The sequence below is a fragment of the Pyrus communis genome, chromosome 9 (genome assembly GCF_963583255.1).
Source record: "Pyrus communis chromosome 9, drPyrComm1.1, whole genome shotgun sequence".
NCBI classification, from domain to species: Eukaryota; Viridiplantae; Streptophyta; class Magnoliopsida; order Rosales; family Rosaceae; genus Pyrus; species Pyrus communis.
In genome coordinates, this window is record NC_084811.1 from 562,555 (window position 1) to 575,874 (window position 13,320).

A 13,320-nucleotide genomic window follows, 5' to 3' on the forward strand; every position below is an offset into this window, starting at 1 on the left:
CGTGTACTGTATACAGTAGAGTGTCAGTCAAACCATGATCTCCATCTCAATTACTTAGCATTAAGTTAAGCAATTTCAATCTTTCTAGCTTAAGTTCGTTTTCGGCACATATAGTGAGGCAGGGGAGAATCGAATTCGATGCTTAGGTCTCGCAAGTTCAGCAAAAATACTCTTAACTAACTGATCTTGAAACCTCTTACTTTAAACTCGAGGTTTCAGACAAACTATTTTTAGGTATATGGCTTTCGTCCTGTGCAGTAATAGTCATGTCTAAGAACAGCGCCTACTAATTTTTACTAATTAACTAACATTTAGCAATGAGAAGAAGCTGGTGTCCTCAATTAATTATGGTCCTCAGACTAAATTAGTGACAACATTGCGAATCCCATTTCTTCCTGACTGGGTCGCCCTATTGACCGTCAAGGACCAATTTTCTAGCCAACCATTTGCGGAAAATACTCCTCCATGCATTTGCATGCATGCACATCCACACCATCTCACTTCTCTTGCTTCTTTATATACTCGGCTTCCTGCAACCTCTTACAAATCCAATACAAGAATTAAGAAGCAAATCAACATTAATTAAGAATCGAAAACAACTATGGCAAGCTTAACTAGTCTGTTTACCACCCTCTCCAAATCCAGCCATGTCGGAGCAGCAATTGCAAAGAACACCACTTTAACTCCTAGGATTTTTTTGGCTACAGCCCCTAGACGACGTATCCAAGTAAGTTTAAATATATCACTAAACATGTCTGGTTTTCTGGTTGTATTTTTATGTTTTCTATAAAGCGATATTGAGGGAGGGGGAATTGAACTCGGGGGCCTCGATTGCAAGATTGAACGTTCTTAACCAGAGAGCTACGTTTCTATTTTATGGTGGTATTAATTTAGTGGAATTGATAACATTATATGTATTGAAGAACATGTATATTTAATTAATTGGTTCATGATCGCAGGCAAGTTCACAGCAAGATGCACCTGCAGTAGAGAATGAAGCTAGGAATGCTGCTGAAAATGTAAAAAACAAGACTTACCCTACTGCGGAGCATATGAAAAACCACAAGTTTCTCGGGTTTTTGTAGTAATTGACGATTATTCGTGTAAATGCAGGTTTCGCAGACAACCAAAGACATGGCCGGCAAGGTGTCTGCAACCGCACAAGATGTGTCTGAGAAAGCAAAGCAGACAGCACAAGATGCTTGGAGCCAAGCCAAGGGCACCGCCCAGAAGGCGACAGACACCGTGATGGGCAAGGCCGAAGAATCCAAGGAGTTCGTCAAAGAAAATGCTGAGCAGGTCAAGAAAAGCATGAATACCAAGAAAGAGACCATATAATGCGTCCTGTCCGTGTCCATATTTCATTTAACCCTCCTTTTCAAAATTGTGTTATATATGTATTTCCCATTTCAAATGTATCCACTATTGGAGAAAGACTTACCTACACTACCGGGATGCACAGTGTTCCAGATCAATAACATGACGGCACATGTTTTAGCCTCGTAATTGATCTGGAACACTGCCACCGTAGCTTCCCGTTTCACTTAAGTCCTCCCATTGTTGAGATATTTGTTCCTTTTTTGTTTTGTTTTTTGTTTTTGTTAAATTGGGGTATTGTTCCTTACACTGCAAGAAAGTGTTTGGTCTTTCTCTCTTGTATCAAATGTAAAGGAAATTCAAGTGTCAATAAATCCTTCCCCATATTATCTGTATAAATAGTTCAAAAGCTGTTAATTGTTTTGAGTTTTTTTCATCTCAATTTCTCAATAATTTAGATTCATGAGCGGCCACAGCAGAATATTATAAGAAACCCTTGGCACAAGCTCAAGCTGAGAAGGCATTACAGGTTGCTGTAACCATTTACTAGAACTGAAAGCAGTTGAATTTTCGCAAAGAGCTAAGGATGTCGAGCCAAAATGCATGTCGAAGCACAAAGGAGTTCCGACAACACGAGGAGTCCCAACCACATGAGGATAAATGTGTCGAATATAACATTTGATTTGTCATCAGTTAATCTCAAAACAGAACAAGTACATTGATTTGTTATTACGAACAAGTATTCTATTATTGCAAGCGAAACACTAACCTGCTTTTGATGGAGAAGGTGAGAAAATGGAGGAGATGGGGGATCCTGGGAGTATTATCAGTCGCATTACTTGGTTTGCTCTTCTTCTTCCCAACGAATAATGGTGCTCCCAAGACGACGGCGCTTTCTGGAAGGCGAGCACCGAGGAGCGTTACCTGGTAATGAGCTCAACTTCAACCAGATGCTAACACAGCAAAATCATAACACCGTGGAGCTGAACATAGGCATTGTCCGACTCACTTTTTCAAATCCCGGACGAGATGTCATTGGAATTGAATACAAGGGAATAGACAACTTGCTCGAAATCAAAAACCTCCCAAGCAATAGAGGTTATTGGGATCTTGTATTGAAAAATGGCTTGGACAGACTACAAGGAACAACATTTAAGATTGTTACATTGAGGGCAGACCAAATAGAGATTTCTTTTAATAAAACTTATGATGTTTCCCTCGGTGATTGGACGCTACCCTTGAATGTTTACAAAAGGTACATATATAATGCATAGTGGTCGCGCTGGGTTCTACGCGTATGCCATATACGAGCGTCTAGAAAGGAGGCCGGAATTGCACATAGATCAGACAAGACTTGCTTTGAAACTTCGAGAAGATAAATTTCAATTCATGGCTGTATCAGACGACAGACAAAGATTCATGCCAACAGCCGACGATCGCGACAGAGACCACGCTCAGACCTTGCCTATCGTGAAGCTGTTCTTTTAACCAATCCAAGCAATCCCGAGTTTAAATTTTTTAAATGATAAAAAATCTCTCAAAAGTCGATTCAAATCTTTGATTTCATGAAGGATTGGGGTTACTCGGGAGAATTGAGCAAAGTTTTTCAATTTATTTTGAAGTTTTTTTTAAATATTATTTCTCTTTAAAAAAATAATTTTTTAAATGATTAAAAATCTCTCAAAATCCATTCAAATCTTTGATTTCACGAAGGATTGGGGTTACTCGGGAGAATTGGGCAAAGTTCTTCAATTTATTTTGAAGTTTTTTTTTAAATATTATTTCTCTTTAAAAAAACAATGTTTTAAATGATAAAAAAATCTCTCAAAATCCATTCAAATCTTTGATTTCACGAAGAATTATTGGGGTTTCTCAGAAGAATTGGGCAAAGTTCTTTAATTTATTTTGAAGTTTTTTTTTAAATATTATTTTTCTTTGAAATTTTTTTTTTTAAATGATAAAAAATCTCTCAAAAATCCATTCAAATCTTTGATTTCAGATTGGGGTTACTGAGAATTGCGCAGAGTTCTTCAATTTATTTTGAAGTTTTTTTTTAATATTATTTCTCTTTAAAAATCATTTTTTTTTAAATGATAAAAAAATCTCTCAATCCATTCAAATCTTTCATCAAAGTAAAATCCACTTGAAAGGATTCAATCCTTTGAATTCTATCACTTACAAAAGTCTTTTGAAATCCTCATAAATCTAAGTTGTCTACACCCCTAACATGCTTTCCATGGAGATAGTGAGGCAATGGAGGAGAAGGGGGATCCTATCATCAGTCGCACTTGGTTTGCTCTTCTTCTTCCCTACTAATATTGGTGCTCCCAAAACGACGACGATTTCTGGAAGGCGAGCACAGAGCAGCGTTATTAGTAATGAGCTCAACTTCAACAAGATATTAATCCATCAAACTCAGAACACGGTGGAGCTGAACAATGGCATTGTCCGAGTCAAATTTTCAAATCCCGGAGGAGACGTCATTGGAATTCAATTCAAGGGAATTGACAACGTGCTCAAAACCAAAAACCACGCAAGCAATAGTGGTTACTGGGATCTTGTATGGGAATATGGCTTGGACAGACTACAAGGAACAACATTTAAGATTGTTACATCGACGGCAGACCAAATAGAGATTTCTTTTAACAAAACTTATGATGTTTCCCTCGGTGATCGTCCGCTACCCTTAAATGTTGACAAAAGGTACATAATGCGGCGTGGTCGCGCTGGGTTCTACGCGTATGCCATATACAAGCGTCTGCAAGGGTGGCCGGCATTGCGCATAGGTCAAACAAGACTTGCTTTGAAACTTCGACAAGATAAATTTCAGTTCATGGCTATATCAGACGACAGACAGAGATTCATGCCAACAACCGAAGATCGCAGTGGAGACCACGCTCAGACCCTTGCCTATCGTGAAGCTGTTCTTTTAACTAATCCAAGCAATCCCGAGTTTAAAGAAGAGGTGGATGACAAATACCAATACTCCAGTGACGTCAAAGACATTAAGGTTCACGGTTGGATTAGCACTGACGATGCTATAGGGCTTTGGATGATCACACCAAGTACCGAGTTTCGTACAGCAGGGCCGTTCAAGCAGGAACTTACCTCTCATGTCGGCCCAACTGCCCTCACTGTGTTTCTTAGTGGTCACTACGTCGGGAAAGATGTTGGGTTGACCTTTGCAGATGGGGAGGCATGGAAGAAGGTTTTCGGGCCCGTCTTTGTGTATCTTAACTCAGACGTTCCAAGCTCCAATGCGGCCTCCTCTCTCTGGGAAAATGCAAAAGAAGAGATGTATGAAGAAATAAAGAGTTGGCCATACAATTTCACCCAGTCCGAAGACTATCCTAGCTCCGATGAACGAGGATCAGTTACTGGTCTGTTACTAATACGGGATTCATACATCAACGAGAGCCTAGTTTCAGCAAGTTATGCTTATGTGGGATTGGCCGCAAGCGGAGACGCAGGATCATGGCAAACGGAATGCAAGGGTTATCAGTTCTGGACTCAAGCTGACAATCAAGGTTATTTCTACATGAAAGATGTTCGACCGGGGAACTATAGCTTGTATGCAACTGTTCCCGGCTTCATTGGGGACTACAAGTACGAGTATGATATTACAATTGAACCAGCAAGTGAAATTAAGTTAATTAATCTTACCTTTGAACCTCCGAGAAATGGTCCAACCTTGTGGGAGATCGGCATCCCAGATCGGTCAGCCGCAGAGTTCAACATACCGGATCCATATCCAAGCCTTGTTAACCGTTTGTTTACCAACAATACCGCAAATAAGTTTAGGCAATATGGCCTGTGGGAACGATACGGAGATTACTACCCTAACCATGATCTCATCTACACCATCGGTACCAACAATTACAGTGATGATTGGTTTTATGCTCATGTGACAAGGAACATAAATGGTACATATGAGGCAACGACGTGGCAAATTGTATTTCAACTTGAAAACGTTTGGAGCACCGGAAATTATACGCTCCAATTGGCGTTGGCCTCGGCCACCTATGCCGAACTGCAAGTTAGATTCAACAACCGGAACGACCCACCTCATTTTTCGACAGGGCTAATAGGGAGGGACAATGCCATAGCAAGGCATGGAATTCATGGTTTGTACTGGTTCTTCAGTGTTGATGTGGCGAGCTATCGACTACAACAAGGATACAACACCATCTATCTTACACAATCAAGAAACTGGGGACCTTTTGCAGGGCTTATGTACGATTACATCCGACTAGAAGAACCTACTCCAAAGTGATTGTATTTTATGTATTAAGAGTTTTACCGAGCCCAATGACGTTTTATGATTCATACTTGCGGTTATATGTATGTATGCTTTATAATAAATAAGATTTACAATTTCTTTCATATTTGTTTCAAATTATGACTTTATAAATACAATGTTTCAATAAGTTCGTAACAAAATTATGATCAGCCAGTACAGTACGGAACATAAGAACCATAGTTTTAAGAAACAGAAACGGCGGAAATCGAAAAACATAACAAAAGCGAAAATACTAGGAAGAACAGAGTCAGAGAACATCTCATTCTCCGCCGCTGTCATCATCAGGCCCGGCTGCATCTTTGATATCAAGAGTGAAATCATATTCCTGATCGCATCCCAAATATGAATCACACATGAAGTAAAGAATGTAACTCTTCTCTCCGGGTTCGGTGGGAGCAGCAAATTCGAGCTTCACCTTGGCCCTCCTCTGCAGCGAAACTCTCTTGATGGCGAGCAACGAGTTTGTCTTGGTATCGCCCACTACAAGCCACCAGCCCTCTTCTTTGGCCTTGGGATACCTCAGGGCATCCACAGGGCCAACCTCCGTCCTCCCTTCGAGGTCACGTTCAAGAGTGACTAGCAGAGTGATTTCTTCCCCGGCCCTTATGTTGTCCCTATCCAGCACCTCGTATAGCATATCAATGTTGGGAAACCGGTTGCAAAAGCGTGCAATATCCAGCAACTGTGAATCTGACATCTGAAGTAGCTCGCGCCTTTCATCATCATCCAACTCAACCAAATCAAACACAGTCTCTATACTTTTTCCAGGATTTTCTTGGCATCTCTTTGCCAACTCCTTTGTGAAGTGAGGAAGCTGTAGAAGCATCGAATCACGATCCCACATACCCTGAGTCACCATCTGGCTGACTTCCATGGCTAAGACAGCAAGGCTTAGCCAGCCATTGCTAGAAATCACATCAACCATTGCCTGAAGCAACCTACTTGCGGAAAGGATCACCTCTCGCTGGTCCAACGCTAGGTTCCCACCCAGAGGCTGCCTTGCAAAGTGGGCCTGAAGCAGAGCATTTGCCTTAACATGAGGGTCTGTGCATTTGGGATTATCAAAGGAAAACCTCTGGTGGTTAATGAGCCTCCGAACCACCTCTTCCTCCCCTGGTCGAATAGGAAGCTGGGAATACTCTGAAGCGTGAGTTAGAATTTCAAGAAGACCCTTCATCTTTGTTTTGGAAGTCAAGGAAGAACTGAAACGCTCAATGGTGGTATAACTGATGTAATAATATGAAGCTATCATGCCAAGATTTAAAGGAGAAAGGTCCATGTCATCCTCAATAGCAACACACTTGCTTGCCTCCAAGTCACTCAGTGTATTTTCAACAAGCTCGGAGAGGTGATCAGAAAGATGCCTCTGGGTAACTCCTTGGAGATTGTAATAGTTGGGATTTTGTGTGAGCCTCCGGTACAAGAAAGTCCATGTAAGGTAATCGACAGCATCTTGCTTGTTCTCAATTATTCCAGCAACAACTTCTGCATTCAGATTATCATGTAGATAATGGTGCAAATGGCTTTCAACAGGGAATGCTTCATACAAGAACTTCTTGTAGTATTCTTTACGAGGCGCGTGGCAGAGGATGACACATTTCCCAGAATTATCTAGCAGAGGGCGACTGGCATGACCCATCATCTGCAACAGATCAGTAACAGGGTAATCAGTGTGAACATTTTCCCGGCCATCATAATACTGAGTTCCCATCACAACCACCAAATGGGCTGACAAAGGCACTCCCCAGCACATTGAACTGCTCATGACACAAACTTGAATCCACCCAGCTTCAAAAAGCTGTGACACAATTTCTTGGTCCAAACTGCTTAAACCTTCATGCAAGTAGCCCACTCCACTTCGCAAAGTGCCTTTCAAAATTTCATCACCAAGTCTTTCAATGAAAGGCTCAATATCATCTACAGACCGCAACAGAAATGACGGTTTCTCCCCACCGTCTGCATTTGAGTAGGTCATCAGATCCACAGCCGTTAGTCGAACATGTTTCCTTGTAGGAACATACACAAGAGCTGGTTTCGCATTCTTGGCATGCTGGACAATTGCTGTGTATGTGGGTTTTGCCATTGCTTGCATCCTGGCTTCAAAATTAGCCAAATCCACCCCCTGAATGTGTATTTCCAGAGGCACCGGGCGCACACCAGGAGGAAAATTGAAAAGGCCATGAGAGCTAGCCCCTATCCATTCTCCAAGATCCTTTGCATTTGCAAGAGAAGTTGACAGGGCCACAATACGAATCTTGTTCTCAGATTGACTCGCTATGTATCTCATTCTAGAGACTATTACCTCCAAGATGGGACCACCCTGACCACCAATCAAGTGGAGTTCATCTACAATAAAAAGACTAACCTGTTGAACATGCTTTCTCTGTTTCCATCGGCGGGATAAAGCATCCCATTTCTCTGGAGTGCTGATGATAATCTGACCTCTCTCAAGTAGTTTTAGGTCTGTGGTCGTTTCCCCTGTTAATAATTCAACTCGCAGATTGAGACCTTTTCCAAACTTCTTCTCCCAGTCACGGTACCGTTCCTTAGCAAGAGCTTCAATAGGTGCAATATACACAACACGCATGACATTATCAGAGCGCTTCTGATGACTCCTCAATACAGCAAACTCTGCACATATGGTCTTCCCACTCCCTGTTGGTGCGGCAACTAAGACATTGTCATCTGAATTATACAAAACAGTGAAGACCTGAGTCTGGACAGGATTGAAATGCTTGAAATCTTGATACAAAGCTTCATATAACGGATTCCTTAATGCAGTCACAGGAAGTGGTTGCAAGTCCAATAACTCTGTTGGTGGAGGATACTTTTCCGGTAAGATGAGGTGTCTGAAAGAAACAGGTAAAACAGTCTGGGACCCAAGCCACCTATCAGACACCACACGAATGAAGTATTGAGGCGGAAGGGGCTCATAAATTGGTACTGTAAAGTTCAAAGTATGATCCTCATCAATATACTGCTTCTTCAGCAGAAAATATTCGTGATGAAGAACAAACTCGCCATCATTATCCTCCACTATTACCCAAAATGGCTCCACATATCCATGAACTTTGTCCTCCCACTGGAAATCTGGTGTGATAGTGAGCTCCACCCTCAATACAGTGCGAGTAATCGGCTGCACATGGGCTGCAAGGTTTAATTTGGGGAACTGGTGGATGAACTTATGAAGTGTTCTTCCCATCTTTGGCATACGAATAAGCTCCCCTAGCTCCTGTGACGAGAGGTCATAATACCTATCCCAGGCCAAATCCTTCTTCTCCAGCTTCATCAAAATATCATTTGCAATACCAGTGAATTGGCGAAGAGGTGTTTGGACACTCCACATCTTCTTGTTAACCATCTTACACATGTTCATAGCCTTTTCCGCTAGTTGAGCCCATCCTCGTTTCAAGACAATCTCGAAAAGAGCTCGGAGAAGACGCCCTGCACTCTGAATATCCAAAGCCAAAAAAGAGAGGCAGACAAATGAATAACAGAATAAAAGAGACAAAATAAATACATAAACTAGAACAAGCTGCAGCACAATCCTAACTGTCTCTCAAGCAATAAATGAGAAAAGAGCATGAAATTAATAATACAAACCTGAGTAATGTAGACCATATCTGATGTCAATGAAAGCCCCTCAAGCTTCAGCTGTGAAATATATGCTTGCAGCAAGACATTGATCTTGGCACTGGGCTCTTCCAGGCTTTCCTTCACCGGAATGGGAACACGATCCAAAAGCTTTGCTAGCTCCATCTTTTCATCCTGCCGCACAGTAACGTACTTAAATTCTTCACTGAGCGAAAACAATCGACAAAGTTCAATATCCCCCATGGTAGGCTTCAAATGCTCATTATATGTGGATATTGTTCCATGAGTTATATAGTAATAACTCGCAATGCGACCCAAGTCTGTAACCTGGAAATATCCACTTTTTCTGTCGTACTTAATCAAATTGCTCTTGTCCAAGATGGTTGCAGCGGAATGGATCTGCAAAATGAAAAGTTTGAAGACAACATGAGACATTCATAAGAAATACAGAATGCAGGAATCCAGATAAACGTCGCAAAGTACCACAGCAACGATAAGAACAGAATGGACAAGAACTAAACGAGTCCAAGGGAAACCAGATAGAAGTAAGGATAAAAATATATCAAAACCCGTAAACCATCAACAACTCAACACAGAGACTCAAATGCCATAAAATATCTAATAGAACGGGACAAACAAATTCCTATAACCAATACAATTTTTTAAATTACTACGTCAAGCCCCTTATGTTCATGCGTTTCCTCTCCAGTGATATGCACTTGTTTGTTATCTTGTGTAATTAAGAGAATGGTTATATACTATACTACTATTACTAATGCTGCAAAGCAATGAAAATGCCAACACCAAAAAACGAAAAGTTTGGGCGGTTCTTACCAAATCAGCTCGTCTCTCCTCCAATGTAATATCTCTGGAGAGAACATCAGCTTCCAAACCATAGAGTGTAGGGTTACGTAACATGCGAACATACAGGTAAGTGTATCCTATCCAATTGCAAGCTTCTCTAGCATTCTGAACAGTTCCAAGAACAATTTCAGCATTCAGTTGGTCAGCCAATTTGGATATGAATTGACTTTCAATGGGAAGCTGTTGGTTCATCAAAGAAAGATAGTATTGAAGTTCATTGTGGCCAGTAATGATAATCCCTTCTCCATACGAATCAAACTGAGGTCTTCCTGCGCGCCCCAACATCTGCATAACATCCAAAGGACTTAGTTCAGTCCATGCTCCCTTTTCTGGATCATAGATCTGAGTCCCTTTGATTATCACGGTGTGAGCTGGCAGGTTCACACCCCAAGCAAGTGTTGCTGTGGAAACCAAAACTTGTACGTGCCCATCAGCAAAGAGATCCTCAACCAGTTGGCGATCTGCCCTGTTCAATCCAGCATGATGAATAGCAAAGCCATATGGCAGAAGATCCTTGAGATCATTGCTCTTGACCAAATCTGTATGAGTAGTTAGAATCTCGCGGCTCGCACTGTCTTCTTTCAGAAACCTACCAAGGGTGTCCTTAGCAAGTGCAGTATCTCTTATTGCACGAGCTGTTTTGGCTGTTTCTTTCCTCGAATGGACAAAGATAAGGACTTGATGTTTTCCAGCTACAGCCACAACCTTCTCGTAGCAGAGATCATTCATCAACTGGAATCTCTGCAATGGTTTCCTTACCATGATTCCAATATACTGTTGAGAAAGGGGGACAGGTCTGTAACTGTTATCAAAATAAAATAGTCCCTTCTTAAGATCAACACGCAAGAACAATGCCACATCTTCGTAGTTAGGGAGTGTAGCAGATAACCCCACCAACCGAATATGATCTTTCGTGGTCTCAATCTGCCTAACAGTTCTAGCGACAATACTTTCAAGAACAGGGCCTCTATTATCATGGAGAAGATGAATCTCATCAATGATAAGAAGTTTGACCAGTTGAGTGTAAGTACGGTCTCCCGACTTTCGGGTAATGATATCCCACTTCTCAGGGGTTGTGACAATAATTTGAGTTTCTTCGATCTGTTGGCGAGTCAATGTCTGGTCACCACTTAGCTCCCTCACAGTGACACCATAATCCTTCAAACGATTAGAAAGATTTCCAACAACTTCAGCAACAAGAGCTTTCATAGGTGCAACATATACAATCTTATAATCACTGTGGTTTATGGAACCATCCTCCTTGTCCATGTTCAGCGCAAACTGCTGAAGTATAGTGAGCACTGCAACATTAGTTTTTCCAGCACCAGTAGGAGCACATAACAGGATATTGTCCGCCTTGAAAAGCGCAGTCTCATAGACTCTACTCTGTACCCTGTTCAACTGGGTCATTCCTTTGAAAGCTGGCTGAGCCCACTCTGGCATGGCAGATATTTTAACAAGCTTCTCGTCAGGACTAAATGGTCTCGGTTTCAAGGCCGGCACATGGATTTCTTCATATCCCTTGCTGGGATGTCTGTAAGACCCATCTGGAAGCACGCACTTTTTCGAAACCAACAATCTACTTTGCTCTTGTGCAAGGCTGTCAAGATCAAGCAGCTCGGCCTGCCCCTTCAACCAACCACTGTCAGCGTCTCTATCAACAAGGCCCCTCCTACCCCTGTCCCCATCTCCACCACTCTCATCCTTCAACCTGCGAGCCTCTTCTCTAATACTCTTCTCCAAGTTCTTTTGCCTCTCCTTTGCACTAGCCCTTGTGGCATGCAACTGTTCTACAATTGCAGCCAAATCCGGACCCAGCTGCAACATTTCCTCTTCAATTTTCTTCCTCTCATCTTGATCTTCGGCTCTGGCCAAACGCGTGCACCAGACAATCTTCAGCCGGTTTCGACACAGAAACTTAATAAGGCTGAATTTGTCAAACTGAAGGTGAACCAACAGCTTGGTTTCAACTTCCCTGTCATCACCTTCAGCGAGTATCTTGAGCACCTCTTCAGCAAGCTTCTGGCATTGTTGTGGATCGATCTGTTTCTCATAAGCTTCAGATATCTTCCTCTGAAGCCAATATGCATCAATGTCCTGAACATTAAGGTTCATACCCTCATTTGCTTCCTGCATTTCATCATCATCAATCCCACCCATTTGCATAGCCCCAGACTGATGTGGTTCAGCCACATCATCGTCGTCCTCTTCCTCGTCCTCCTGGACCATATCAAGATCACTCTCCTCGTCATCATCTTCATTCTCTTCAAACTCAACGGCAACACCCACATCGTCATCAAGGGCTTCATCACCATTAACCACGGCAGACCCTCCAGCATCACCCCCATCTTGAAAGTCAGTAATCAACCTCCCAATCGAAACCAACTGATCAAAGACGGTGTTGGGTATAGGATTCAACATTTTCTCAATCTCCTTTTTCTTATCAGCGTTCTTAAAGTTCTCGTTTTTAAGAACGGCCAAAATCTCATCAGCGGCACCGCTTATTATACTCGAAGGCTGGCCACCCAACTGTTGCTGAATGACGCTGAGCATGGCCTCATAGGCAGCCCTGGTTTCCTTGGTCTTAGGCTGATAAACCCCTTCCTCAGTGGCCGTGAGGACGCTCTCTTCATGAAGCCGCCGCTTTTTACTCTGTCGAACCGGGGCAGGTTCAGCATTCGGGTCCCGCTCCTTCTTCTTCTTCGACTTCTTAAGCTTGTCATCGAGCTCCGGCGGCCTACCCCTGTAAGCCCGGTCACCGAAGTGCTTGGGGTCAATCTTTCCCCATAGAGACTCCGGCTCGCCGGTGGGCTCGTGCGTGTCACGCGGGCGAGAGTCGGTGGTCAGCACCAAACTCGAGTTAGCACGGTACTCGTATTGCTTGAACCGGGCGTGCGCCTCCGCACCGCCGCCCAAATGCTGCGCCATTTCGGGATCTCAATCTGAACCACAGAAACCCTAATAAACAATTAAAAACCCCAAACAAGTCAGTCTAGGGTTTTACTGCAACTTCAATATACGTAAAATCCGAATTCGATAAAATACAAGTAAAACAAAACCCTAGAAATGAACGCAAACATAAAACCCTAGCGGGAAAAGTAGTGAAGATGAAAGCACTCACAGCGAGTTGCGACTTGCGAGTTGGGAGTGTAATCCGAGCTTAACGACGATTTGATTTAATTTGATTTTCTATCTGCAATTTTCTTGGTTTGATATCGGCTCTGATATAATTTTCAACAGAAATG

General features: G+C 42.4%; 3 protein-coding genes across 4 annotated transcripts; 2 read left to right on the forward strand and 1 right to left on the reverse strand.

Moving 5' to 3' along the window:
* Nucleotides 1–539: 539 nt before the first annotated feature.
* Nucleotides 540–1,710, forward strand: LOC137746314 (uncharacterized protein At4g13230-like). Its single transcript, XM_068486393.1, has 3 exons — nt 540–727; nt 960–1,019; nt 1,114–1,710. The coding sequence occupies exons 1-3, from the start codon at nt 602–604 to the stop codon at nt 1,336–1,338; spliced, it is 411 nt and encodes a 136-aa protein (XP_068342494.1). The 5' UTR covers nt 540–601; the 3' UTR covers nt 1,339–1,710.
* Nucleotides 1,711–3,553: 1,843 nt separating this feature from the next.
* On the forward strand, nt 3,554–5,590 carry LOC137745366 (uncharacterized). The gene has a single exon (XM_068485313.1). The coding sequence runs from the start codon at nt 3,554–3,556 to the stop codon at nt 5,588–5,590; it is 2,037 nt and encodes a 678-aa protein (XP_068341414.1).
* An 89-nt stretch (nt 5,591–5,679) lies between these two features.
* LOC137746115 (DExH-box ATP-dependent RNA helicase DExH12-like) lies at nt 5,680–13,320 on the reverse strand. Of its 2 annotated transcripts, none has more exons than XM_068486184.1 (4): nt 13,197–13,320; nt 10,046–13,033; nt 9,221–9,610; nt 5,680–9,068 (listed from the first exon to the last, which is right to left on the reverse strand). In XM_068486184.1, the coding sequence occupies exons 2-4, from the start codon at nt 13,001–13,003 to the stop codon at nt 5,877–5,879; spliced, it is 6,540 nt and encodes a 2,179-aa protein (XP_068342285.1). In that variant the 5' UTR covers nt 13,004–13,033; nt 13,197–13,320; the 3' UTR covers nt 5,680–5,876. The 2 variants fall into 2 exon arrangements, with proteins under 2 accessions (XP_068342285.1, XP_068342286.1); XM_068486185.1 differs by having other exon boundaries at nt 10,046–13,017; nt 13,197–13,304.

Excerpts from the sequence above, each read along its gene's own strand:
- LOC137746314 (XM_068486393.1), top strand. The coding sequence starts at position 602 with ATGGCAAGCTTAACTAGTCTGTTTACCACCCTCTCCAAATCCAGCCAT. Across the intron at positions 728-959 it reads CCCCTAGACGACGTATCCAA|GCAAGTTCACAGCAAGATGC; the intron begins GTAAGTTTAAAT and ends TCATGATCGCAG. Across the intron at positions 1,020-1,113 it reads CTAGGAATGCTGCTGAAAAT|GTTTCGCAGACAACCAAAGA; the intron begins GTAAAAAACAAG and ends GTGTAAATGCAG.
- LOC137745366 (XM_068485313.1), top strand. The coding sequence starts at position 3,554 with ATGGAGATAGTGAGGCAATGGAGGAGAAGGGGGATCCTATCATCAGTC.
- LOC137746115 (XM_068486184.1), bottom strand. The coding sequence starts at position 13,003 with ATGGCGCAGCATTTGGGCGGCGGTGCGGAGGCGCACGCCCGGTTCAAG. Across the intron at positions 9,611-10,045 it reads AGGAGAGACGAGCTGATTTG|ATCCATTCCGCTGCAACCAT; the intron begins GTAAGAACCGCC and ends TTCATTTTGCAG. Across the intron at positions 9,069-9,220 it reads ATATGGTCTACATTACTCAG|AGTGCAGGGCGTCTTCTCCG; the intron begins GTTTGTATTATT and ends TTGGATATTCAG.